Source organism: Telopea speciosissima, chromosome 2 (genome assembly GCF_018873765.1).
Source record: "Telopea speciosissima isolate NSW1024214 ecotype Mountain lineage chromosome 2, Tspe_v1, whole genome shotgun sequence".
In the NCBI taxonomy this organism is placed as follows: Eukaryota; Viridiplantae; Streptophyta; class Magnoliopsida; order Proteales; family Proteaceae; genus Telopea; species Telopea speciosissima.
This window is the reverse complement of record NC_057917.1, coordinates 3,292,584-3,320,129: the sequence shown is the minus strand read 5'-3', so window position 1 is coordinate 3,320,129 and position 27,546 is coordinate 3,292,584. Positions and strand designations below refer to the sequence as shown.

Genomic DNA, 27,546 nt, shown 5'->3' with positions numbered 1-27,546 from the left:
GCTGGGCATGGGCGATATTTATGCTCCAATTTGAGTGGGGGTGTTAAAGTGTTAAGTAATGTGTATGGGGTATTCTAGTCTTTATATTTATGTTTAGAGCCCGTTTGGTAACACTTCTGTTCTAGAACAGGTGTTTTTTACCTTTATCATTTTTTTCTGTTTCTATGCTAGAAACATGTTTCTGGATGATAAAATGGTGTTTGGTAAACTTGTACCAAAAATGTTTTTAGAACAGAAAAACAACACAAAACCGTTTGGTAAAATCTGTTTTGAAACACCTTTTACCAAATTAATAAATTATTACAGAAATGTCATTACTTGACTAAACTTACTTAAAATTAAAATGAATACATCCACCATGATCATGTATGACTATCCAAAAAGGATCTTGGTGGATTTGAACCACCATCCCCTTAGAACATGTTTGAGACATGCTCATGTTCCAAGTGCTCTACCAATTTGAGCTAAAGACCCAACAAGTAGAGTTTAAAGTTTACAAGTAACCCAATTCTTGTTATTCATTGCATTCAATTTACTTCTACAACTACATCATAAGGAGACCATGGTTTTCTTTAAGATCATAAATGAACATCTCTGCATGTTGAGCTCGGGTGTGTGAGTGTGTGTATGGGCAGCAAGGGGTGAGTAAGTAATTATAAAATCCAATTTAGAAAGAGGTTCTTGGGTGCTCACAAGGACCATCTTCTAAGTTGGAGGTTTGGGAGGAGGGGGGGAGGGGAACAACTTATATATTGTACCATGAAAAGGATGGCAAATGATCAATTGAGATCATATCTCTTATAGCAATATCCAACAGAAAGTTGGGTTCTACAAAATCTAAAGCAGGTCATGGAAGATTACTCAGCCAATAACAAACATGTCCACCCTGCCTGAGACCTAATTCACTCACCAATATGCTTGGTTAAGCAAGTGCAGCATGACAAATACCTACAAAACGGATATAGAATTCTGCATGCAAGTTTAGAACTAATCAAGAAATACTGTAACAATGAACAAAATCCTCCACCAAATATAACTAAAATTCAAACTCAAACCCAAATCCAAATGAAAGAATTGTAGGCCCAGAGGCCAGAAGGTGAGTGGAAAGATTAGTCCAAATTTTGAAGGATCCCATCTCATGAAAGGGACTTTGAGACAATCCCAGCTCAAGTCAGTCAACAAGATTAACATTTTCTGATAGGATCATATAACATCGTGTGTCATGGGTAATTGGGTAGGGAACTGAAGGTGGAGAAAACTGAAAAGGACAATTAAAACAAACATAAACGCCAGATTTCAAGCTCCATAAGTTGAAGATTCCAATTTTTTATAATATAACCAGTTGAAACCTATCTAGGATCTATCTTCTAGAGCGCAAATATTGAAGAAATGCACATCTTGAGAAGAGTAGAGAAGGAATCTCATATATAATTATACCAATCTACTGCTGCAAGTTGCAAATAATAACAAAGGTTGATGACAAGTTTTTCAGTACAAACCCCAAAACCCAATTCCCAACTCTAGTGGACCATGAAATTAATAGACTTCATAGCAGTCAATCTACTACCTTAACTTCTGAGTTCAAATTAACTTCTGACCAGAGGTACAACAACCCAGCTCTCAATCCTTTTCCTTTTACCTTCTTTTCTATTCCTCTACGAATTATAAATATTCAACCTGATTCCTCAAGTCCAATGCAGGAACATGATCAAACGATTTCATCAAGGTTTAATATATTGGAATCAGCTAGTGACTAAAAGAAGAGATCACTGTGCACTTATGGCAGTGTATTCCAATCTGATATTTAAACCCATGGATTTCATCCAACTTCTTCCCACTTGTAGGCTAAGAAAGGAAAAAAAAAAATGATTTCACGCCTGATCTGCAATCACAAATGATTTTGGTCTGAGAAGACAAAGGGACACTTATACCTGGGCATTTGCTTGTTCTTGCTTTCATCATCAAGTATGAATAAATAGAGAACCAGATCGGAACACTTCCATTAAACATTACGCAACTTCCATTAACATTGCACCCCCCCCCCCCCCCCCCCCCAAAAAAAAAAAAAGAAAAGAAAGAGAGAACCAGATCAAAAGACAAAAAAAATCAAACAAATGGGGTGGGTTTTTTTTTCGACAAATAGGAAGGAGCAGAGAGGGGTTTTACCTTCTAGAGATTAGATCGGTATGTGGGAGGTCAGGGCTTGTGAGTAGACCCTCGCAAGAGAGGGGTTTTACCTTCAAAGCCTTGGATTTTAAGGGTTTCTGCAAAAATCAGAGTACAATGCTATAAATCGCAAGCAAACAAATTAAAAGAAGAAGAAGCAGCGCAGAGGAAGAAGGACAAGATGATGTGCAGAGGAAGAAGGAGAAGAAAAAGCTGTAGAGAAGAAGAAGAAGAAGAGAAGAGGATTTACCTGGGTAGCAGAGGGAGGCGATGTCGCAAAGTGGAGGAGACCTTCGGATCTTCACAAATGGAGAAGACGACGTCGCTAGGGTCACTGCTCGCTGGTGTCCAAGTTTTATTGGGCACAGATTTGCAAAAGTTCTTATTTTGTTTCATTTGAGTTGTTTCAAAAGTGAAAAAACAAGGGTTTCCTTGTTTCTACATTTCTTGTTTTTTGTGTTTTTTTTGGCCGGTTCGTTTCACTAGCACAGAAAAACAAACCGGTGCATCCAAACGATAGATTCCGTTTCTCTGTGCCAGTAGCACAGAAAAACACCAAAAACAAGAAACAGAAGTGTTACCAAACAGGCTCTTAGTGTCCTTTCTTATAAATAAGTTATTTTGTCCTTATAATTTCCAACAGTGACATTATATAAACAAGTTGTTGCTCGCATTTTTTCCCCATTCTGTGAAAATCATGAGTCTTGGACCACAAGACTTCTCGATATTTCTTCTTCTTCTCAGTTTACTTCTTGCACTGGTACTGTTTGTGTTGTTGCTTTGCTTTGTTACACCCACTATGTGGACATGCACCCAGCACAAATAATGAACTGAAAATTGTTGCACAATAACGTTTGTGAAGTATGAAACTGTTACATATATGGTCTTTTAAACTTATTGACCCAAAAAAAGGATAAAATTTATCTGTGGTTGTTTTAGTACATTCTTATGTGCAGGGTTATTAATTCCACCCTGCAAGTTGGTACTTGTACTCCTTTTGCTGCTGAAGGATTTATCTTGATGCCGATGATGAATCTGTCCCCTAGATTTCAGAGTAACTACATTAGTTGAGGATTATGTGGTATTGTGATTTATGATGTCATCTAGAGGGGATACTCGTCTATTCAGTATTGGACCATCTATCGCGGTCATATCAATTCTATTAAGTTATTCAGTAATTCCTTTTGACTATCGTCTTGTTCTAGCCGATTGCCATTTCAAGTATTGCTCCTATTGGACTTCTTGTGTCAGGATATGGATCGAATAATAAATATTCTTTTTCGGGTGGTCTACGAGCTGCTGCTCAATCGATTAGTTATGAAATTCCATTAACTCTATGTGTGTTATCAATATCTCTACGTGCGATTCGTTGGGGCATAAAAACCTATAGCCACTACCTGAGTTCTTCTCTTTGTAAATTAAAAAATCAATCAGACAGAATCCTAACACATTTTCTGTCCCAAATCTTATTATGGATGAATGATTGCTGTTATGGTACTCCCGTGCTTTTGTGAGCAGATTGTGCTTGTTGATCATCATACACAAATGATTGAAAACACTTGTTTCAAAGTTCTTCTGGTTTTAATCTTTAAATTCCTCTTTCACTCTGACATAATGTTAAATTATGTTAGAGATGCACAGAAACCATTATGAATCTGGAGTCAAATTATTTTGGCTAGTTCACATTTTGATCTGTCGTAGTTTGGAATTGAAATCTTATACATATTTTCCCCCTCCCAATAGAGATCTTGTTAACTTGAGTTTGAACTTACCTGAAAGGGTTTTAAATTTTTTTTTTTTTTTTTTGCGGTTCTTTATTCACTCCCTCCAAAATCGAATTAGAGAAACCTCAAATCGAATTTTTGGGATTAATCTTAACCGATCATGGACTCCAACTCCAAGATCATATTCTTATTAAAATTAGGGATTTCCCAACAGTACTCACTGAGAAGAAACACCTTCAACAGTTTCTTGGAATCCTTAATTATGGCCGTAATTACATCAAAGACCTTTGTACACTAGAAAAACGTCTTTTATTAAAATTACAGAAAAATGTTGAATTTTCTTGGACTCGCACTGACACACAGACAGTCCATTCTATTCTCCAATCTGCAGCAGAGTGAAAGAGGAGAACTCATCTCCAACTATTTGTAACTTTGTAAAGGTATATGAAGATTTAATTTTTATGTTTCTTCTTCCTTTTTGTTTTTAGACCTTGCCTTCTCCGGCAACGACGGTGTTCGTCTTTTGAAGTAAAGATTATTACCTGAGGATTGAAGTTCAAACGTTGGTGCTTGTGCTTCACGGATATTTTGAGGGGTATCTAAAATATCAGTAATTAACCATTCACCGGGTAGTTTGATATCATGCCAATTAAGCACTCGAGGTTGTATCTCGTGCTCATAGGGTCGTGGTTCGAAGAGTTCTACGAACTTTTTATCTGGAGGGGGCAATAGTTTAGTAGAGGTAACATTTGTTAACTCATGTAAACATTTCTAACTAACTGCAAGATTATGACAGTCAGCTTTCATGCCGGTCCATTGGGTTTTTATCTTCAAAACCACAGAATCACAAAGATTCGGGTCATGGATAGAGATAAAGAAATTGGGTTTAAGTTTGAACCAAACCGAACCATTAACCAGGTTGGATTCGATTTCACCAATAAGAGTGTTGAGTGGCTCTTGAATGAATCTCTTATCGAAAATGGCAACAACAACGGGGTTTTAGCTATTTTGCCTTCTTCAATTTGATCGAATTTTTTAATGAATTGCAAGACATCACATTGGAGTGAACCACTAAGGTATTCCAAGAATTTGTCTGCATTCCAAAGAACCTTATTATTGGCAATGAGAATGGCAAAAGTTTGTGCCCATTCAACTGAATTAGATTTGAAACTGGAACACCTGCGATTGGGGAAGCCATAGGGCTTGGTGCAGCAATTGATTTATTCAAGCTCTTAATGAAACTGTCATGTTTCTTCTCTTAAAAGGTAACTTTTACTTTTTCAATATATCTTTAACTTTTTTCCATTCTTCTTGTAATGCTCCATGATATGTTGCATGCTTATTATATGCTTCATCAACCATTTAAGAAATCCTTGTGGTCTAAATGGGAAAGATTGTATAGCAATTCAAGATGTTATTGTTAGTGTCATTCCTGTAAGAGGCCATGTTTTGCTTTTTTTTGTGTGATGCTGAAGTGGTGCTTGTAGGAGTTATAATGACATGGGGGACTGTGCAGTGAAAATCCTCAAAACAGGACTACCCTTGTGGGACTGGGGGGGGGGGGGGTGGACCCTGATCCTCTACTGCCGAGCTGCCCGGCAGAACCCTACTGCCAAGACACAGCAAGACGTGGAATGACCGCCTTACCCCTGCCCGAGTGCCTTGCCCGAGTGGGGGTAAGGCGGTCATTCCCCCGCCTTGCTATGTCTTGGCAGTAGGGTCCTGCCGGGGGGCAGCTCGGGAGTAGAGGATCCATGGTGGGGGGGGGGGGGGGTATGGGTATCATTTAGGTTCCTGAATGTTACAACTCTATTATTTCCTTTTGAAATATATACCCTTGGTGTATGTTGCCTTTTATTTAGAATTTGGAGTTGACTGAATGTAGTGTTCAAATTTCAATCAGAGCATTGGTTTACAGGTCAAAGGCACATTTGGTACAAATAACTTATGAAGTTGCTCATGTTTATGTTATTTTCTGGATGTCTTCTTCTGTTTCAGATATTGGGGTGGGTGAAATTTGAGAGACTTTTATGCTATGCATTCTTTCCATTGGGCTACTTGGACATTGTAAAGGCAGGTAAGCGCATTTGGTTTGTAATAAGGATTAAATGATCTCAGCGTCTAAGCTCTGCCTTTGCTTTGTGTGGGTCTTTTGGTTATAGTTTTTCTCCTCTCCCTTGTTGAGGAAGGAAGTTTGTTGTCATCAAGTACTCCTCCTTATAAACTATGTAAAGTGTCTACCAGTAAAAGGCAGAGACACAATTCATTGTGCCTCACCTGCTGACTTCTTTGATCATTACCTTTGTTTATGGTTAGTATCTGCTGGCTAATGCAGTCAACGGTTACATTTTATAATGGCTGCAGCCTAGAGTTAAAAGAAGCTTTTGGCCCTGTTTAGAGAGAGAGAGAGAGTGAGAACCTGAAAAACTTGTAAAGATTTACAGGTTAGGAGAAAGTCTTTCCTGTCGTTTAACAAGAGAAATGGTGGTGGGAACTGTTTGTCTTGCCAAGGTGCAATTTAGGTGACAAGCAAAAACCAGAGATGGGTACATTTCAGAGGCGCTCATAGATTACGTACATGGATACATTGGAGAGAAAATAGGGGAAAAAAGAGAAGAAGAGAATATAGGGCATAGAGATAGAAGATATGAAATAAAATAAGGAAAAGATAGGGTTTGGCTTTACGGGCAAAACTATATTGTCTTGGCTTATTAGGAGGTAGTCGATCTCTTAGATAACATCTAAAGAGATAAATCAGGAATTTTCAGGTCTTTCTTCTCTCATTTAACCCTAGCTGTTAAATACCATAATTAGATACCATAACCCCTAACCACTTCTGCTACCCATGTACAACAACTGAACATAGTTACCACTACTTGCTTAACTCTTACAACTACTCCCTTGCATATAACAATTGATCACATAATGATATTTCATACATTCAAGCTAATACAATGATACTATAACTTACACTAACTAATCATAATAACACTACACTTCTCATGCATGATACAACTCAATACTCAGACTTTAACCCGATAGCCATTAACCAGTTCGTGCATGGTTTGCACGCACCACTCATTCTCTTGCTTCAGTCAAATCAAGTAATGTCAGCTGAGCCTATTGTTTGAGAAAGTGGAACCAGCAGCGGGATCAGCCTCCCTCGATTCAAATTCCAATTCTGCTGGAATCGGTCAGAACCCTAAAATTTGGATGATTTTTCTGATCAGGAAGTGAACAGAATCTTCGACTGGAATCGGTTCTTAGAACCACGGCTGAGCTGGAGGTATAAATTTGTGGGAGTGCAGAGAAACAACAAGAGTGGCTAAGGTTTCAAGAACTGGAATCAGCTGAATCGGATCAGAATTATTTAAGAATTCGCCGGATTCCGATTTCCGATTCCAATTCGAATTCCGAGTTTAATAACAATTGGGTCAAAATCAGATGTATCTATACTTGGTGGTCTACTTTCTTCTGGGGCCATGGAAAGAGCGGATAAGAACAGAGCTATATATATACAAGATTGTAGAAGGGAAGTGGGAGCTGAAAGAGAGAAGTATTTGGTAAGAAACAATTATTCTAGGCCCATAGCAGAAGTGGGCCGGTGGCAGAGGTGGGCCCAAGTGGTGACGATTGGTCACACCACCAATGAAGTATGATGATAATTGATCACGTTATCGTGTTGGTTACCAAATCAATGGGACCCACCAAATCCTTAATAGTTGATTTGGTACCCGTCTAGTCCAGAATCAAGATCTCTCTTCCCTTCCATTCAAAGCTTTTCCTTTAGATTAATGAGTTATGACTTTGATGTGCAGCCGCCGGTTGCAAGTAACAACGCTCCTTATTGTTTTGTACTTTGTGTAGTTTAATTATCCATCTCTCTCCGAGCGGTACACACCACACCACACCACACCACACCACATATATTAAGTTAAAGTGTGTGCCCTGCCATGATATGAGGTTGTGGTCTCCCCACTATAAAGTATTATCTCAGCCAGCCACCATCTTTTGTCATAATTATGAAAGCTAAGCCCAGAATCGGGGAACTGAACCAGTTGGAATCGGTTTAGATCGTTGTGTCCGGGTTGATCTGATCTGGATTGGATCGATCAGGAATTGAGATTGGCCGAACGGGCCAGGGTGGGGCCGATCCATTTTTTAAAACCTTGATTGGTCGTGTGTGGTTATTTTGAAAATTAAAAGTTGATCTTGATATCTCTCTCATGGCCTTTTGGGCTGGGTCGTATAGCCAGGTGATGGCCTTTTTCTACTCTCTTTTTTTTTAAGAAAGGCTGCACATCAACATCTTTGTGGACACGTGATAGAAACCTATCATCAAGAAATTATCAGATCTATCAGATCTTTTTATCCAAGGTTTTTCATTCAACATCATCAGACAGTTCTTCCGGTTCCACTGTATCACCTTTTATAGGTATTCATTCTTGTAATATTTGCTGTGATACCCCTTACGCCCTAATTGGAAAGATTTGAATTCGAATTCGAACCATAGAAAGGTTACTTTAGTAATTCTGTGCGCATTTGGTGTAGTGGAAAACAGAGAGCAACCCAGATTATTATTCTGTCAAGGAGCCATACATTTAATCAATTTAAAATTAACCGTACTGATCTACCAAAGATATTCCAGATCGACGACAGGGGCAATATCCAATCGCCGTCCATTAATAGAAACCAGAGAGAGGCCTTGAGGACCCCCACTCTTCCCAGCCCACCGAACCAGGAGACAAAACCTTGCCATATTTAATACAGATAGTGCAGAGAAATCGTGAGCCAAAAGTCCACATCAGCACGTGACGAATGGTCAGTTGTTTCGCGGGTTTTTTTTCAACACCACGTGTCCACTGTAGATGTTTTCCAAGTAAATCCCCCCTTAGTTGATACCGGCAATAACCGGTAATAGAATATTCAACGGTGATAAGCTCTAGAAATGACAATCACCCGTCACCACCATAACCATTATTATTACTATTTTATTCAAAGATTTCTGGAAAATGAAAAGGAAAGCCTATATAGCCTTATAATACATACTTTTCCTCGTCAAGCGTGGAAAACAAGTAACCAAACACTACCCCACACCACCACTACCCTACTACCAGTCTCAAGTCTCAGTCTTCTCTCTAATTACTCTCTTTCCTTCACAATTCGCAAATTTAATTTAATTTTGAATTTAAATATTAAATAAAAATAAAAGTTCACGGACAAAATCGCCGTATTAATCGGCTCACTCACGGTATCTTGGGTGTATAAATAATAGAACATCTTCATAACCTGACTTGAGCAAAATCGTCAATGTCTAACTCCCCGAATTCTTCCTCGCCAAAGTAGTTATTCCTCGGCAGCTTGATCTCTGGAAACGTTAACGGTGATTCAATGTCAAACCCGAAAGCGTCAACGTCACCGTAAGTTCCGTAACTAAGTGTGTCAGAATCAAACGGTGTTGGTGACCTAGCATAACGGAGGACCGACGTGGGACCGACGTGGGAGAGTAAGCAGCTTCAAAACTATAAGTGTCGACTTGACTAACTACCGTTACTGTGTCCATCCTTGTTGGGAAAGGGAAGTTTGTAACGGCATCAGGGCCCTTCAATCTAACGGCGGCGTTATCATAAACGGTTGCCGCTTCTTCGGGTGTATCAAATGTGCCGAGCCATAACCGTTTCCGACGGGTCGGATCTCGTATCTCCGCTGCCCAACGGCCCCATGGCCGTTGCCGTACACCTCTGAATCTTTTCCGTCGAGTCTCATCGGAGATTACCGACTGTAATCTTCTCTTCTTCACCTTTGCCGGCGACGGAGACGGCAACGACGGCGGCGGAGGTGGCACAGCTTTGGCAGAGGTGTCGATGCCAATCTCTTGTACATATCTTCTCACTCGCCGCACGATCTCTTCTCCTTCGTCGTCACTTGATGAGTCCGTGGCATCTACGTCTCTGAAAATTATTTTCACCACTCTTTTTCGTCGGATTTTGCCTGTGTTTGGAAATGATGATTGGTTGTGATCCATGGATCTCTCCATGTCCCGCTCACTGAGAAGCTTCCTTGTTTTGAGAACATGCTCGGAAAACTTCACCTTTACCCTTCGTTGTGTTCTATCGAAGTGACTCTGTCCACATGCGTCTCCCGTCAGTTCCAGTTCCATAGGACAGAACGACGGATTGAAGGAAGATAGATGTCCTACATCAAAATCGCCCGGAAGGAACATGAAATAGAGAGATGGTATCGCAAGAACTCGATTGGATAGCAGAATCAAAAGGAATTGAGATTTGGTCACGAGAACTTTATCAAATCAGAAGGAATTGGAACTTTATGGGAAAACTATGGAGAAGGAGACAAAAGAGGAGGAGCTTCCTCTCCACCTCCCCCTCCACTTTCTACAAATCAAACAGAAGAAGATAGATCTTGTCGAGAGAACTTGCAAAAGCGGAAAACAGAATTTAATAGCTTTTCTGCAGAGTATGGAAGGACTATTAGGAAGAAGTACAGTCTAGGTACCAGGCTTTACACCGCCGACCAAAGTCTGCTTCTTTTACCGGCAAAAGCTGATATTTTTTAAAGTGGAAACACTCTTCAGTCTTCCCCTGAGTAAAGCCAAGGTTGCAGAAGCAATTAAACGGCGAAGAAATAACTCTCTCTCTCTCTGGCAGAAGAAAATAAAAGAAAATGGGTATCTGAGTCGAGCAGATTCAAGGGTTTAGGGTTGTTGTAGTAGTCACAAAGAAGAAGAGAGTGAGAGACAGAGAGAGAGAGAGAGAGGGACTGCAGCACTGCAGGGGTGGACGAAACGAGGAAGAAAGTAGAGCGAGAGGGATACTTATAGTATACGGCTTTTAAAAGTAAAAACCGCGAGAGCTCTCTCTCTCTTCTGATCTTCTCTCACCTTATTGCCGGTTCGTGTGTTCCGCCTGGGTCGGTCATACCAAGGGCGAAAATTGGAAAATTCACGTGCGAGGCTTCCAGCTGGCTTTTTTTGACGTGGCAGTGTGGCAGTCATGTTTTGGTCTTTTGAGCGTGAGTGACGGAAATCATGCTCGGTGTATAGATTCCAACCTCCCTAAGGTTGTCAATTTCTCTTATGATTTAATATTGTGAAGTGTGAACACGCGTCATTATCCTATGTTGTTACAGCACGATGCTGTATTTCATTGTACGGTGCTGTAGAGATCATGTGACACAGAGGATCTTACATGATGCACATGGTCTCTGTAGCATCACACAATGCAATATAGCACGTGCGATTACAAGCATAGGATAAAAATTCGTGTGAACACCCCTATGGGTGACTATGACCTACCGGTGTATGGATTCGAACCTCCCTAAGGTTGTCAATTTCAATCGAACCCATGTTACCGAAAGCGAATCGAATCATTTAAATCAAATTTGATGAACCAATTATTATATAATTTGATATTGATTTTACAATTGCTTTTACAAATTGTAAAAGAGTAATCGGTTCAGTTATTGGGTTTAAATCTAAACAATTTGAAGCTAACTATTTATTTTAATCAATTACCAACTGTACTCTAAATTCGAATCAGTAATAAACCGAAAACTCGAACCGATTTCAAAATGATTTTCAATTTGAGAACTCAAAACCGATTAATAATCGATTGAGTTTCAATCACTATCAATTATAAAATAAATTAGGGAAGCAGTTTTTTGTATGGGAATGTGGCCTATGCCAACACTCCCATGTGTCTATCTCTCTCCTCCTTAAAATAAAGGGGCAGAGGTGTCTTTTCACATGAGGAGGAGAGAGATAGACTCATGGGAGTGTTGGCGTAGGCCACACTCTCGGACAGAGAACTTTTTCCCAATAAATTAAATCGAATCTATTAACACCTTTATACATACGTTTGCTTACATTCTCTCATCTTCATGATCACATGTGTGTCTACCCCCTTATTATATATAAATCGTGAGACACTCCCTCCCATGCGTCTATTAGCTAAGCATGGGAGATGTTAGTACCAAGTTATAGGTACCGGTGTTGAGATCATTCCCGCATCAATCAACATCAATACCAATATGACACCAATATAGATTGATTGTATCAAACTAGTATCCGTTACAAATTAAAAATCAAATCATATTTTTTTGATATTGATACCTTAAACCATGGTCAATGCATACGAGCATGTAGATTCTTCCCAAAAATAGAAAACAGAATTTTTGTTTAACCCATAATGAAAATGAATTTACCAAACTAATCAGACTAAAAAGAATCCTTATCTACTTTATAGGGAATTTTTATGAAGGGAGAAAAGCGGGGTCCGTTGGACAATTTGAACAAGTTTTGGCCCATAGAGCATGTTCAAGGAGGCAAGGGTGGTCATTGATGGATTGTGATCGATGAGAAAAAACCTAGGAATCAGTAGAAAGTTTTCTGCCACCCGTGGACTAGTAGGATTCACCTACCACCCTAAAGTCTTAATAATGGTTTAATTGCACGGTAGACAATCGCTCGTCAATCGATATGGATCAGCTCAGATTGGATAGTTTTACCCTTGATTTTCTTTAGAAGTTTAAATTACTCCCCCCTCCCCTCGATTATGGTATAATGACAAACCCCTCCCCTGGGTTTTGAGAAATGACTCTCCCCTCCCCTGCATTCCCAAGATTCTATCAACCGTACCCTTGCCGTTAAAAAGGACTGTTAAGTGATGACATCACCCTAATTATATTCGTTTAAACCCCAAACTGCCCTTATATTTGTAATATTTCAATAATACCCCCGCCTAATAAGAAGAGAAAACAAATAGAGAGAAAAGAGAAAGAGAAAATGTATCTCTTCTTCTTCTTGTTCGAACACATCTGTTATCTTCTTTCTCACGTAAATCAGAGAACATCATCGTACAAGTTAGCGGTTAGGCTGCGGCCATATTCTTTTAAATGCTATCCGGCTAAACGAAGGTAAGCCCAATCGATAAACCCTAATTTTTATCTCTAATCCCATCGATAAACAAATTGATAAACCCTAATATTTGGGGACAACCCATTTTGCAGAAATTCAGAAGGGGTGGTGCTACATCAAATGTGATAAAAGTTCATTCAAAAGATTGATCCTACACACGGTTAGGTAAGATTTGCACCTATAGTAGTGCAATTGATTTCTGCTGGTTCTTTTTTTTTCTTTTTCCCCAATTCTACTGTTGTATTATAAAAACGTTTCTTTTGGCTTGATTAGATGATTATATGCTATTCCGTTTCATTATGGGAGTGTATATAACCTATATTCAATACCTATGTGATTAAACTAGAGAAAATAGGCAACCAACTCCCATCTCTCTCTAATTTTTATTGTTTAGATTGGAGTTATTTTCTCACTCCCATATCTCTCTGATTTCTATTATATAGGTTACGGTTTTGTATTCTTTAGATCACTCTACAACATTGATTTGTTTTTTTTGTTGTTTTTGTTGTGCATCTTTTACAGGTAAATGTATCAAATGTCTAGCTCAAGTGTTAATTGCAGCAATCCTAATACACTCAAGTACAAATCCTTGAGGTGCAAATGTAATCGGAAAAGTCTGATTAGAATATCGAGACCGATAATAATCCAAATAGGCTTTTTTACGATTGCCCACGATTAATGGTTGTAATTTTTTGTTTGGTGTGATCCCATTGTTGCACCAACAACCGAGCTTGTGCCGAATCCCACCCCGATTTACAAGAGTTGCGGGAGGAGGTGCGGGTGCTACGAGAGGAGATACGGGTTTTGCGAGAGGTGTTACGGGGTTACACAAGCGGTGCGAAGTGGAACAATTAGAATGGATGAAACGGAGAAGTTTGTTGCATCAATGAAGCTTGGAGTTTATTTTGTTCTAGTTTTCTTTGTTGGTGTAATTGTATCGATTATGATTGGCAAATAAATGTGAAACTGATGTACTTTTTTTTTTTTTTGATGAAAGTGAAACGATGTACTTAAATCCCAGCATTAGTAATGAAAAATTGTACAACATCATTAGCAAATGATTCTACAATCATATTTAATCAACAAGATCTTCTAATTGGCTTTTTCCTCAAGTGATCATTATAGGACTTTATATTGAACTTCTTTCTCATCATTAAACAGAGCCCAGCAGCAGAACCACTATCACATACAATTTTAGATGAATTGCTAAACCATCACACGGTGTATTCACAACTCAACTCCACCACCTCACCGCCCCTTACAAAACCATTTATGCAAGCTTTGGACAGCATTCCCTTGTATTAGTCTACTGTACCACAACATCTGGATATTTGGACAGCAATTCCCTTGTAAATAGGGTTTTAAAAATCTGAAAATTTGGACAGCATTTCCCCTTTAAATAGGCTATCTTAAACCTGGAAATTTGGACAACATTCCTAAATTATCCAAAAAAAAAGTCTATGCTTCCAAAAGTATTTGTCTACCATACTTCAACATCCAACATATCTAAAAAAAAAATTTGTTTGGATCATCCACATCCAACTTAACATCATGTCCAAAATAAAAGTCTACCACAAAATCCAACATATCCAAAAAAAAAAAAAAAAAGTTTACAGTCATCCACATCCAACTTAATATCATATCCAAATAAACATAAAAATCATCAAATTACAGCCTATGATTCTAATTTCTTCACTGCCTCTCCTCCCCTCTTTGAACTTATTTCTTCTTCATTTCTCTTGCTTTCCTTTTATCTTCCTTGGCTTTCCTTTGTGCTTCAATCTTGGCCTGCATATTGTCATAAGTGATGGTAGAAGAAGCTTGAGATCTGGTCAATCTTTGAGAGGTATTGACATCACATTTGCTCCCACTTCCCTTCTTTCCCTATACAAGCATGAATTCAATATTAGAATCCTTGTAATCATCACGATAACATAAAATAAGTATGAGTACTTAGGATAAAATCTTATGATTATACCTGTACTTCCTTCCCTTTAATTGGAGCTCTTTCGCATTTCCTTGAGTTGTGGCCTACCTCCTTGCAGTTGCTACATCTGACATTTCCAAATCTTTTTCTAAACTCTCCAGATGCTCCTTCATCAGGTTCCTTCCTCCTATTGATATGTGGTCTTCCTGGTAACCTCTTCAAGGGTGGAGGCTGAACAGTACCTAGGTGATGCTCAGATTTTAACTGCTCCAAACCAGGTAATGGGTGGATTATATCCTTGTAAGCCTCCAAGTATCTTTTTACACTATAGTAATCATCACAATAGCTTTCCAATGTGTGCCTCTTGGACACATAAATTATCAAACAAGGCTAAAATAGGGGCCCCATAAATTATCAAACAAGGCTAAAATAGGGGACCGGCACATACAGCAAGGCTATATCATGTGCCTGTCCCTCTCGGACTTTCCCACCGGCAGATCTAGGTTCTCAGGGACTGGCACTTGCATGTGCTGTCCATGTGCCTGTCCCTCTCGGACCTCCCACGCAGATCTTTCTCGGGGACGCACTTGCATGTGCTGTCCATGTGCTGTCCCTCTCGGACCTCCCACCGAGATCTTTCTCGGGCCGGCACTTGCATGTGCCTGTCCATGTGCTGTCCCCTCGGACCTCCCACCGCGAGATCTTTCTCGGGGCGCACTTGCATGTGCCTGTCCCTCTCGGACTTCCCACCAGATCTAGTTTCTCGGGTGCACTTGCATGTGCCCGTCCACGTGCCCGATCTTCTTTGTTCATGCCATTCCGAGAATGGTTTTGCACCCCAAAGTCTTGGGCTAAAATGGGGTATTCTTAGGGGTTTTTAGGGGTCTCTTTGGCCATGAGAACAACTCCAACCAAGGTGCCATAGCACACACCCAACATGGGTTTGTAAACCCCATGATCGATTAGGTTTTTCTCCATTAAAATACATATGGAAAGAAAACTCATGGGTTTGGGTATTGGGGTTTTGAAAGGGGCTTTAATCAATGTTATTTAACAACCCACAAACCACACCTCTATGGTCGATGTACCTATCCTCGACGACTTCTTTAGAGTCACGGTCAACAATCTTGTGAGATGGCTTGAGTATCATGGTCCACAGTTCACGAGCGTACTCCGCTCCCGGTTCTACATAAAAGGTTCAAACCAGACCGGTGGTCAGACCGAGTTTTAAACCGGATTTTGGGCACGGATTTAACATCGTTGGTCGTATTTTTGTGGGTCTCGGTGTTGGTATGGCATCGATGACATCTCCATTATACATCTCAGAAGCTTCTCCTGCTAAAGTCCGAGGTGCCTTGGTTAGTACCAATGGTTTCCTTATAACAGGAGGCCAGTTTCTGTCTTACCTGATCAACTTAGCATTCACCAAGGTAATTAAGCCATATCTTGTAAAGTAGTAGTAATGATCTGGTCTTGTTTCTTTTGGTTTAGTGTTAATAGACAAGACAACTTTAATTAACCCATCAGATTTGATGTTTCAGGCTCCTGGGACATGGAGGTGGATGCTTGGAGTTGCAGGGTTACCAGCTATGTTTCAATTTGCACTAATGTGGTTTCTTCCAGAGTCACCACGCTGGCTTTATAGAAAGGTTCACACTTATTTTTATTCCCAGTTATTTTTGAGTTCTTCAAATGAGAACTTTTCAAACAATTTTTATACTGTTATATATCTAGATAAGTTGAAACTTGAGCTCCAATTATCTGCAGATGATTAAGAAAACCAATTTTTGCTTCTTGTGTATTTATAATGTTATACAGGGAAGGGAAGATGAAGCCAAAGCCTTACTCAAAAGAATCTACCCCGTGGATGAGGGAAATGGAGATACAAGCTCACGAAAGAGTCTATTGAGACAGAGATCAATTGCACTACTATAGGTGCAAATCTTACTTAACCGTGTGTAGGATCAATCTTTTGAATGAGCTTTTATCACATTTGATGTAGCACCACCCCTTCTGAATTTCTGCAAAATGGGTTGTCCCCAAATATTAGGGTTTGTCAATTTGTTTATCGATGGGATTAGAGATAAAAATTAGGGTTTATCGATTGGGCTTACGTTTAGTTTAGCCGGATAGCATTTAAAAGAATATGGCCGGAGCTAACCGCTAACTTGTACGATGATGTTCTCTGCTTCCGCCGGAGAAAGAAGATAACGGATGTGTTCGAACAAAAAGAAGAAGAGATACGTTTTCTCTCTCTTTTCTCTCTATTTGTTTTCTCTTGTTATTAGGAGGGGGTATTATTGGAATATTATAAATATAAGGGCAGTTTGGGGTTTAAACGAATATAATTAGGGTGATGTCATCACTTAACAGCCCTTTTTAACGGCAAGGGTACGGTTGATAGAATCTTGGGAATGCAGGGGAGGGGAGAGTCATTTCTCAAAACCCAGGGGAGGGGTTTGTCATTAGACCATAATCGAGGGGAGGGGGGAGTAATTTACTCTTTTTTTTTTTTTTAAAGTTTTGCCCTTGGTCTGTATTGTTCCACCGATATAGGATCGGCATGTACTGATACCAATCTGAGAGCGATACCTCAAACCATGGTCTTAATTTTCCTCCTATGATTAGGAAGTCAAAAATAACCTTCCCACTATTACCAATGCTCATTTCAAGATGCTAACACCCATCGTGTCTCCTTGCCCAATGGGTGAAGGGAAACTTGGTCCAAGCCTTTATATTTAAGGAAAATGAACTCTGTTCAGCAGCTTAGCATGTGCTAATGCCTCTTTGAGTCTATCTCTCTCTTTGCGTTAGCATACATTATGCTCTTAGACAAAGAGCTATTTGGGTTATATCTATTATAAAGGTTGGTGTTCTCTATGAAGGAGTGTGGCCCTTGCGTGCGGGGATATTATGAGGGGGTGGGGTAGGATTTTTCCCTTTCATGAGGGGTAGGGCGATCATTTTTCCCCTTTGTGTCTGGACATGCACATTACACTCCCCCCATGGTTTGAGGTATTTGTATTGTATCACCTATATCAGGCGATACATACCGGTTTACAAGTGACCAATCCTGATATCATGCCAATACCATATCGATGACACGGTACAGGCAAGGGGCAAAATGATCAAGAAACCCATTTTTAAAAGAGAATAAGGAGTTAATTTGTTTGATATGGCTGATCTATGCCAATATCAATCCAACATTGTATTGATTTTTGGGTTGATCGACACCTGTTCCGATATCGTGCACTAAAACAAATCCGTGAGTCCCACAAAGAGAACTGTGTTCCTATTTGATGAAGTAGTCTTTGTATGGAAGCGTGGCTCCTGCACATGCATGAGGGCGAATGGAAGAGCGCATAGGGGCATCAAATGAGGTACCAATTCCATTGATGCATTTCATGGTGACAGGGCGGTCGTTTCGTCCCATGTGGTGCTGGTAGAGACCAGAATGTTCCCAACATTAAATTACTGGAAAACCCCAAGGAAAAAAATGAAAGACCAGACCTCAAACGCGCGACCAGATCCTGACTCCAGACAGACAAACAGTGATCAGTAGTAATGACTAATGAGAGAGAAACATGTCTTTTGTTGCTTTCTTCTTTTCACTTTCTCAGAATCTAAATGGATTTCCTTCTTTTCTAGCGTCTGCAAACGCGTGTGCTGACGACGACGGGTCCTTTTGCCCCGCTTCTTCATTTACCTTTTTGCCCCTCATCCCACTTCTAAGTTATAAGAGGGTAGGGTCAGTCAAATGATCGGCTTGCTCTGGTTTTAATTAGTCTGAATCGATTTTACGTGTATGTGCTGATCCAAATCATAGCCCAACTATTAATGTGAGTTTCAGTTTCGCGTTTTTATCGGGTTCTTATCAATACAATATCAATTCGGTTTTGATTTTTCAAAAATATTATTGAATTTTTTATTTTAATCGGTCTTAATGATTGGACCGGTCAATTTTGATTTTGTACTAATTCTTAAAACCCAAAACCATATCGACCAATCAAGGAATCAGTTTGGTTCAAACATTATTGGTTGGTTCCAATCGATCCAACCAATTCAAGTTGAATTTTGACACCACTAATCTTAGGCACCAAAATGAATGTATGAACACAATTGGAATTTTTTTACCAAAAAAAAAAAAAAAAAACTCAATTAGATTTTCATGACCACCTCTCATTGTTTCTTTTTCACCAATGATTAACTTCACTTTTGAGAAGGAACTAGAGTGAAGAAGAAATTTTCAAGAATAGAGGGGAAAAAATTACTTTTTATGGGAAAAAGAACTTTGTCTGAGAATATGTCTTGCGTCTAGATAAATTGAGATAAAATGACCATCCTAACCCCATGAAATGTGTAAATGATGTCCTAATTTATTTTAATGGGTAGTTACTTGGCAGTGTATATAATGTATCTGGAAGCCACAAGACAGATTTGAGCTGTCCATTTTCTTGACTTTTTCTATCTAAAGTCTCTTCTTACTCAATTAAAGTTGGGAGAGTGCATTAATGGTCAGAGTAATAGTATAGATGCATAGATATACTTGGGATACATGCCAACATACAATTTGGATCATTCGAATCCTTTATGGTCGGGCAGTCGAGCGGCCACCTTGCGGCCTCACATAGACAGGGCATGGACCCAATCTAGGCAGGGTGTTCTGGCAAGGAGTAGGGCGATCATTTCGCCCTTGCCTGTGTGAGGTTGTACGGTGGCCGCTCAGTTGCTCGGACGTAGAGGATCAATGGTATTTGATTGAATTGGACTTTTAAATTTGACATGTGGCTAATCTATAGCATATCGTTTCCATCCAATGATTAGGATGGACAGATCATGAATTTAGCTCGTCTCCAGGGAGTCCAGTATGCCCAGGATGCTGCCAGCCGTTGAGCTGTGCCACACAAATCCCTAGGCATGCACTAAGATGTGTGTGGCACATCTCAACCGCTGGATGCCCCCTGGTAGTATCCTGGGCGCACGCCTCCCTAGAGACGATCGTGATCCACAAATCATCTTTCCACATAGGGGTGCAAGTTTGGCCCTGTTGGCCCGAACCCGCCCTGAGCCCGAACAGGGTTTGGGCTGAGATATTTGGCCCTGAGGGCGGGTCAGGGCTAGAAATTTCTGGCCCTGAGTTAGGGTCGGGTCGGGTTAGGGTTGAGGCCTCGAGCTAAGCTTGGCCCGGCCCGGCCCGACCCTGATTTAAGTTATACTGTAAAATATATATTGACAAAATTTATACATTATAAACTTTAAATTTCACCCACATTTCTTTATATAATATATTATATATGAAGACAATAAGTATTATAATATAATTTATTATATTGTTATTTTATGTAAAATTAATAATGTTCTTCCCAGCCCATTCCAGCCCATGCATTTCTTTCCCCCTCCCCATGATCAGGGCCAATCAGGGTCGGTCCAACCCGACCCTGAGGGCGGGTCAGGGTTGGATTTTTCTGGCCCTGAGTCAGGGTCGGGTCGGGCCTGGGCCCAGCTAAGGGGACTTAGGGTTGGGCTAGGGTTCTATAAAGCCCGGCCCAACCCGACCCTGTTGCAGCCCTATTTCCACATGGTAGAATAGGTGTCTTGTGAGGTTTGAAAAAGTAACATACCCTTACGACAATAATATTTTACTTTTCCTAATTCTATCAACGTTATTGTAAATAGGAAGAACACAGTTCTTGATAGAATTATAATGTGACTGTTGACAACTTAATATAAAAATAGTACAATACAATTAATTTTCTTAATAATTAGATTTTATAATTAGAAAATATCTTATTTCTAATATTATTTCCGGGACTTGAGTTAATTCTATGATTGATAATTGACAATTGTTGTACCTCTCAATTAACAATTTTTTTTAAAAATGTTTATTATATTTGGATCCAATAGACCATTATTTTAAACTAATAAAGTTTGATAATAATGTAAATTTTTTGTAATTTAATCCACTAGTGGCTATTTTTTGCATACTATATATAGTTATACTTTTTTTTTTGGGTAGAAACTAGGGATGTAAACGGATCGGATTCGGCATGGATAGTGCTATATCCACATCTACATTCGATTAGTTTTCGGACGGATTCAGATAGCGCTAAACGGATATGGATACGGATACGGATGTGGATATGTATCATATATTTTATCCGTTGACATGTAAATATAGCTTTTCGAATAGCTATAGCCTATCCGTATCCGTATCTGTTTAGCTTTTGGACGGATTCAAATAGTATTAAACGGATACAGAAACGGATTTCGGCTATTCATTTACACCCCTAGTAGAAATCCTATACAAAGACGAGTAGTATGAGATAAGAGAGAATCAAATAGGAGGAACAAAAGAGTTCCTCTCAAAATAAAAATGTGTTGTACGTGTTTGATGGATCTTAATTTATTTCTTTTATGGGAAAAAAAGTTTTCTGCCTTACTTCACTAGTATACCCCTCTATGCCGCTTACTCAAAATTTTTTTTCCCTTATTTCTTTTACAGGAAAAAGATTATTACACTACTTTTGTACAGATTCCTTTATATCATTCTCACATAATAAACAGTGGGATCTACATTGACACTCTCTCTCCTATTTTGACCATGTGGAGCCCATTGGAATGATATCATTTTCCAACACTTCATTGATATAATTCGTAAGAAATTCCTTCTAACACTGCTCTTGTAGGAAACCCTCCCCTTCCTTTTATTTATGACCGGGGGTTTGCTGCTCGGTCGTGTGGCCTCTTCACTACCACCTAGGCCAATGCGAATGCACACGTGGGCATCCACACATGCATAATACAATCTTTTTATGTGACCATGTGTCTGGGTATAAGGGGCGCGACCGGGCAACGATCTTTTCCCTTTTAATTATTCATAACAAAGTTTTCATCCCAATAAGAAACTAGGGTAGAGGTACCATGTGGACTGTGGAGGCAAAGATTAGATTTGTTAATCAAAAGGTCCAATGCAAAGGGCTCACTTAAGGAGCATAACATGACCAACAATAAATGTCATAAAGTACTAAATGTTTTCAACCACTAATGAGAATATAAACCTTTAAATACATTTTTTTAAGTAAAATACCTTTTTATTTGTCAATAGAAGTTTATAAAATTATTGTTTTTTCTATCAAAAAGGAAAACAAAAGATCTTGCCACAAATTTTGCACAAAATGGAAGAAGAGAGAGAGAGAGATCAAATAAAATAAGGTCGACATAATTTTAAAAAAAAATATCCAAAGAAAGTGCTTGTCACTATTCATAATGTTTAGGGTAAATTACACGTCACCCCGTGGTTTTCAAACGAAACTCAGATCACCCTCTGGTTTTTGAAAAAACTCAAATCACCCTCTCTATAGTAACGGTGTTAGTCTGTTGATAGTTATTAGTGTGAAAGGACTATTTTACCCTTGTAATAAATATTAGAATTAAATTTACAATACTATCCTTCATTCATCTTCAATATTGGTCAAGGGTAGTTTAGAAACTTAAATTTATTTAACTGACTGACATCATCATTTAACAACATAAAACTAACGGAAAGGACTACTTTGTCATATTGGGGTCTAAACCAAGGGGTTATTTAAATTTTTTCAAAAACCAGGGGGTGATCTGTTTCGTTTGAAAACCTGGGGATGAAGTATAATTTACCGTAATTTTTATTTTTGTTGTCCTTCTCTCTCTATGTATAAATTTTGGTCAAACCTACAAGAGAAGTTGGTCTTGTATATTGTGTGTATAGATGTACATATATAAAAATACATAATCTAATAGTGTTAATATTTCTTGTGGAAAAAGTATTGTAAACATTATAGTACAATTAAATGACTATCAGTTAGTGTGTTTTGAAAAGCTAATTATATAAATCCTATTCCATTGATGGGACATCCTTATATATAGAAAATGTCATTTACAAAAAAAGATTTAAAAACTCAGAATCAGGTATGGGGTTAGCCTCCAGTGACTCTGATTTATTTATTTTTTGGTGAAGACTCTGATTTGGATCAAATTAGAATGGGGCAGAAATTGAATAAATGAGCCAAATCTTAGAAAATAGAATTGAGAAGAAGAAGTATAGGTTTTCACATATCTTTGATTTTTCAAAAAGTTATTCAAAACTTTATTGATCTCGTTACAAGAGGCAAGTTTTATTGATTTTATATATTTTTAGTGACTAAAAGAATGAGAAAAAAATGGCCTTCGTGCATTCATAGCCGATTTCTAAAAAAGTTCTCGAAATTAGGAATGGACGAATCTGATTCCGGCTGCTTTTGTCAATTTTCTAAACCATGACTACCAATTGGATGACATTAGATTTATTAATTTCAAGAAAAGAGAGGAAAACCTTTTGTGGACCTTAGTAATATTTATTTAATTATATCATTGGAAAAATGTCTCTAAACCACTAGCGTAGCCTACAACCCCTCGAAGCTTGTAACGAGGGCCCGGTTCTTGATATGTGGAACTATTTAGCTCACTTCTATTCCATAGTTTCACGAAGTTTGTAGTTCAAAATCCATATGTACTCCACGTTCTTATCAGTAAAGTTTTGTTTAAAAAAAAAAAGCTTACATCCCCTTGAAGTTCTTATTATTTTTTCCTTTTCTCAAAAAGAAAAAAAGATGTAGGCTACACTAATGATTTAGAGAACCCTTTATATCATATTACTAGAGTTAAACTAAATCATTCTAGTTTGGCTAGCAGTACTTTTCTAGACATGGGCATTGTAGTTAAGACATGGGCATTGTAGTTAAGACTTGATTTCCAAACTTAATTTCTTATTAATCTATCAATTCATTAATAAGTAATTCTCTCTCAAATTAAAAATAAAAAAATTCCAATCCAACACACTATAGAATCCACCAACACCCATATTACAATACAATTAATCACAATCATAAGCATTATCATCTTCTGGAGTTTTTCATCATAAAAAAAAACCAAAAAATCATCTTATGGAGTTATTGCCATTGGACCAAATAACAAAAGTGGTCTAGAGTTGTTATATGTTTCATGAAGACAATACCAAGATGAAGTTCATTCTTAAAGATTAAGTGGACCAAGATAACTATGAGAAGGTAACAAATTGTGCTCCAAGAAGATTTCATTGATTAGTAATATAATAAAGATTTGCCAATTAAACGAACACGAGAGGGTCCCCATGCTACTAGGGTGGAGAGGAATCTGTACGCCAAATCATTAGCTGTCTTGAAAGGTATGAACCATACGAAGCCCACATTTTTAGAATAGAGAGAGAAAATAATAAAAAAAATCATGTGAGAGAGAATTGAAAATTAGTGGCATTACAATCTTTTTTTCTAACACTTCAAGAGACTATAAAAAATAAGAAAAGTTTTTCTTCATCCACGGTGAAGGGTTCCCCTACAAATGTAAAATCACCCGTATAAGTGCAATGATGACTATAAATGAAGAAATTCCTACTTCATCGTGACTTAAAGAAAACTTGGTCCGAAATCAACAAACCAAGTGCCAAAGTAGAGATATCGCATTGAGCTGCATGTTATGTTCACCATTTTTTTTTTCTTTTTGGTTTGTTATATGACCCTATGTTGATATTATGTATTTCATTAATTACTTTTTCAATTAATAAAATATAATTACATTTTTCTTTTATAGAAAATTATGGAAAAAGGTCTTTGAGCCAATCGCAGAGGGTACATTAGCACTCTCTCTCATACACATACAAATGACTTATCTACCTCTCAATGTACAAAATTGTTTCATCACTCCTCATTAATGTGCTTCCTATGTCGCTTGCTTTGAGAACCCTCTCCCAAGAAATATTTATCACTTTTAGATCTTCCAACATATTAGTTATCAGAGAGACATTATATGCACCACATACAAAGCTATATTCTTCCCACACACACACACACAAACCAAAAACAAAAGCTATTTTCTCATTGCATTGTTTGGAAATAAGTTGAAGCAGTTTATAAAAGGTAAATATAAAATAGATAATAAATAAAAGGAAAATGGTTTTGAACAACGTCAACTTAAAAATGAAATTGCACACACCCTCACATATCACTGTGAATATGAGGGAATGCTATGTCATAAAAGCCTCTGCTCTTTTTGTTAGATTCCAAAAAGGGTTCATTTATTCACCCAAAACTGCACTCAAGCAGTGTAAAGAACCCTCTCCCTAAATAAAAACAGGTTGACCGAAATTTAAAAAGGACAAGAGTTCTTTGTGGGGGAGCGTGACCCTTGCGTGCAAACAGGAGCCACTAAGGATCGCACGATAGCATCAATAGGACTATCATTATCGCCTTTCATGGAGGTGGGGCGATCATTTTGTTTGTGCCTGGATGCAGGGGGTATACTCCCCCTCACAAAGAACATTTCTCCTCATACAAATGAGAGAGAGAGAGAGGGAGAGAGAGAGAGCCAGCCTATTGCAAAAAGGTTTTCTTGCTAGAAACCTTACTTCTTATCCCCAAAGCAAGAGACATAGCATTAGAGATCAGGAAAAAGGTTTGGAAAGTGAAAAACCCCAACTAAAATAAAAAAAATCTAATTGCATCGAAACTATTAAGGTGCAGGGAGAATTAATTATAGAGCTATACTCCTACATCAGTTATATGAAACTTTGAATGTATCTTAATATATCTTTGAATTACCTCCATCTAATAGTACCTTAGGATTTTTATTTTAAAAAATAATACCTTAAGATTTTGAATTGGACCCTCAAGTGATATTTCATAGGGTATTTCACTTTATTTAATAAAAAACTGAGGCTAACTCAAAGCTTTAACACGTTTCACCTGGGCCTATCAACTGTCCCACTAAAAGTAGTGATCATATGATAAATATCATTGAAAGAACCTCATCGGTTGCCCCTTTGAAAAGGCAATAATACATAAAGCCTTTTGTCCTTCTTTCTTACGCAAAGTTGGCCAATCAATTCATTGAAGGACCCATTCAAAGAAGGTGGTGTGTTTTGTTGAGGAATTTGCAAAGAGACTGGCAAAGTAGACCAAATTCTCGAGAAGTGAAGACTGGAGAAGAACATCCTCAAGCTCAAGCTCAAGCTCAACTGTTTCTGCATCCTGACCACACCTCTCCTTTTCTTTCCAGATCTTTTTTATGTTTTTTGAAAGAGAACGCCATCCGGTCACTCAGTGCAAGCCGTCCTTCGCCCTTGGGCTCTGACATAGGGGGGGTGAAATGGTGGCCGTACCCCCTTAAAACCTCAAAAATGATCAGGGGTATAGCGGTCATTTTATGCACCCTTGTGAGGGCAAGAGGTGGCCTGTCTGGTGGTGTTCTTTCTCCCTATTTATTTTTTTGGGAAAAATAATACTACCTAGGCACTTGGAGTGCGTTGCCTTAGCGCCCAGACATAAAGGTGCTGAAATGGTTGTTGTACCCTCACAGAAAAGCGGAATTTCCTAAGACATGGTGATCATTTCGCATGCCCTTATGTCTGGACGCAAAGACAATGCACCACACGTGTCAGGTAGCGTTCTCTTTTCCAATTTTTTTTTTTTGGAATTCCTATCACAGACATGCATTGGATAGGATAAGAAGACTGTTTTTTTCTCTTGCAAAATGCTGTCGTAAGACCCAAGTGCTTGTCAAGATGTGTGAGTTTCTGAATTACCAAGATTACTGTTAGTGTCCTTCTAGGGTTTTAAAACTCTAATGAAATATACCATAGTCGCTCCAAATATGTTGAGAATTGATCCATCCATTTTGCAAAATGAGAAGGAAGTGTTTGTAAAAACTGTGCCTCAATCCAAACAGGCCGTAATCATCCAACCTTTAAGCCGAAAATGAGAGGACATATCCCAACAAACGTTGAGATTAGATAGCTGTTTACTTATTACTTCATTTGCAATTTTATGCCCAACGATCACCATCATTGCTGCCCTGATTGCCCTGAAAGAGAAAAGCTTTAACTGGGGAGTTGTTTTTTTTTTTTTTTTATATTTTTTTAATAACTTTTTTAGCTTTTTGAGTGGTGGTGAATGGTGATGGTACATGCATGGTACTGGAATCTCGTTATCCCCTATATTGCTGCCCTGATTGCCCTGAAAGAGAAAAGCTTTAACAGGGGAGTTGTTTTTTTTTTTATAACTTTTTTAGCTTTTTGGGTGGTGGTGAATGGTGATGGTACATGCATGGTACTGGAATCTCGTTGTCCCCTCTATCAGAGGAATTGGAGGTACCCGCGAATTGAAGGTGATAATTATTCATGGTACTGTAGTAGTAGGGAGCAGGATTTTAGTAATCCGAATTAGATAGCCAAATTAAGGCTTGCTTCTGCGCCCTACCTGATCGTAGACCAAAGAAGCAATGTCACTTGATACGTTTAGCATGTTTGGACCTGTTGGGATCGCTCTTGACTGATATTGATACGAATTGCCCGGAATTGGGTCCGATTTGATGGAATTGTCCCCCCTTTTCTTTTTTTGGGAGGATGTTCTCTCTGTCGCAGCCTGTGCTGTGCCCAGACACATGGGCATGCAGCTTGTGCAAGGGGGCAGGATGGTCATTACGCCCACCCTCATGTGCCTGGGCGCAGGCAGTGCTGCGGCACAGAGAACATCGCCTCCTTTTTTTTTCTTTAATAAAAATTGATTTTTATTATCTTCTTACCTTTGGGTTGTACCTCGGTATCAGTTCGGTCTCATCCTAATTCCTAAGTGATCAGATCTGAGCAAATCCACCAATTTGAGAAGACTGATACTACAAACCATGAGAGAGAGAGATGGGAATTTGAGACAAAATACTTAGATCTTCCATGATTTTAAAACTTGAATTGGATT

General features: G+C 38.7%; 1 protein-coding gene across 1 annotated transcript; it reads right to left on the bottom strand.

Moving 5' to 3' along the window:
- Positions 1-8,841: 8,841 nt before the first annotated feature.
- Positions 8,842-27,287, bottom strand: LOC122649813 (pathogenesis-related genes transcriptional activator PTI6-like). Its single transcript, XM_043843055.1, has 2 exons — positions 27,283-27,287; positions 8,842-10,085 (listed from the first exon to the last, which is right to left on the bottom strand). Exon 2 carries the CDS (start codon positions 10,048-10,050, stop codon positions 9,268-9,270), a length of 783 nt encoding a protein of 260 aa, XP_043698990.1. The 5' UTR covers positions 10,051-10,085; positions 27,283-27,287; the 3' UTR covers positions 8,842-9,267.
- Between the last annotated feature and the right edge of the window lie 259 nt (positions 27,288-27,546).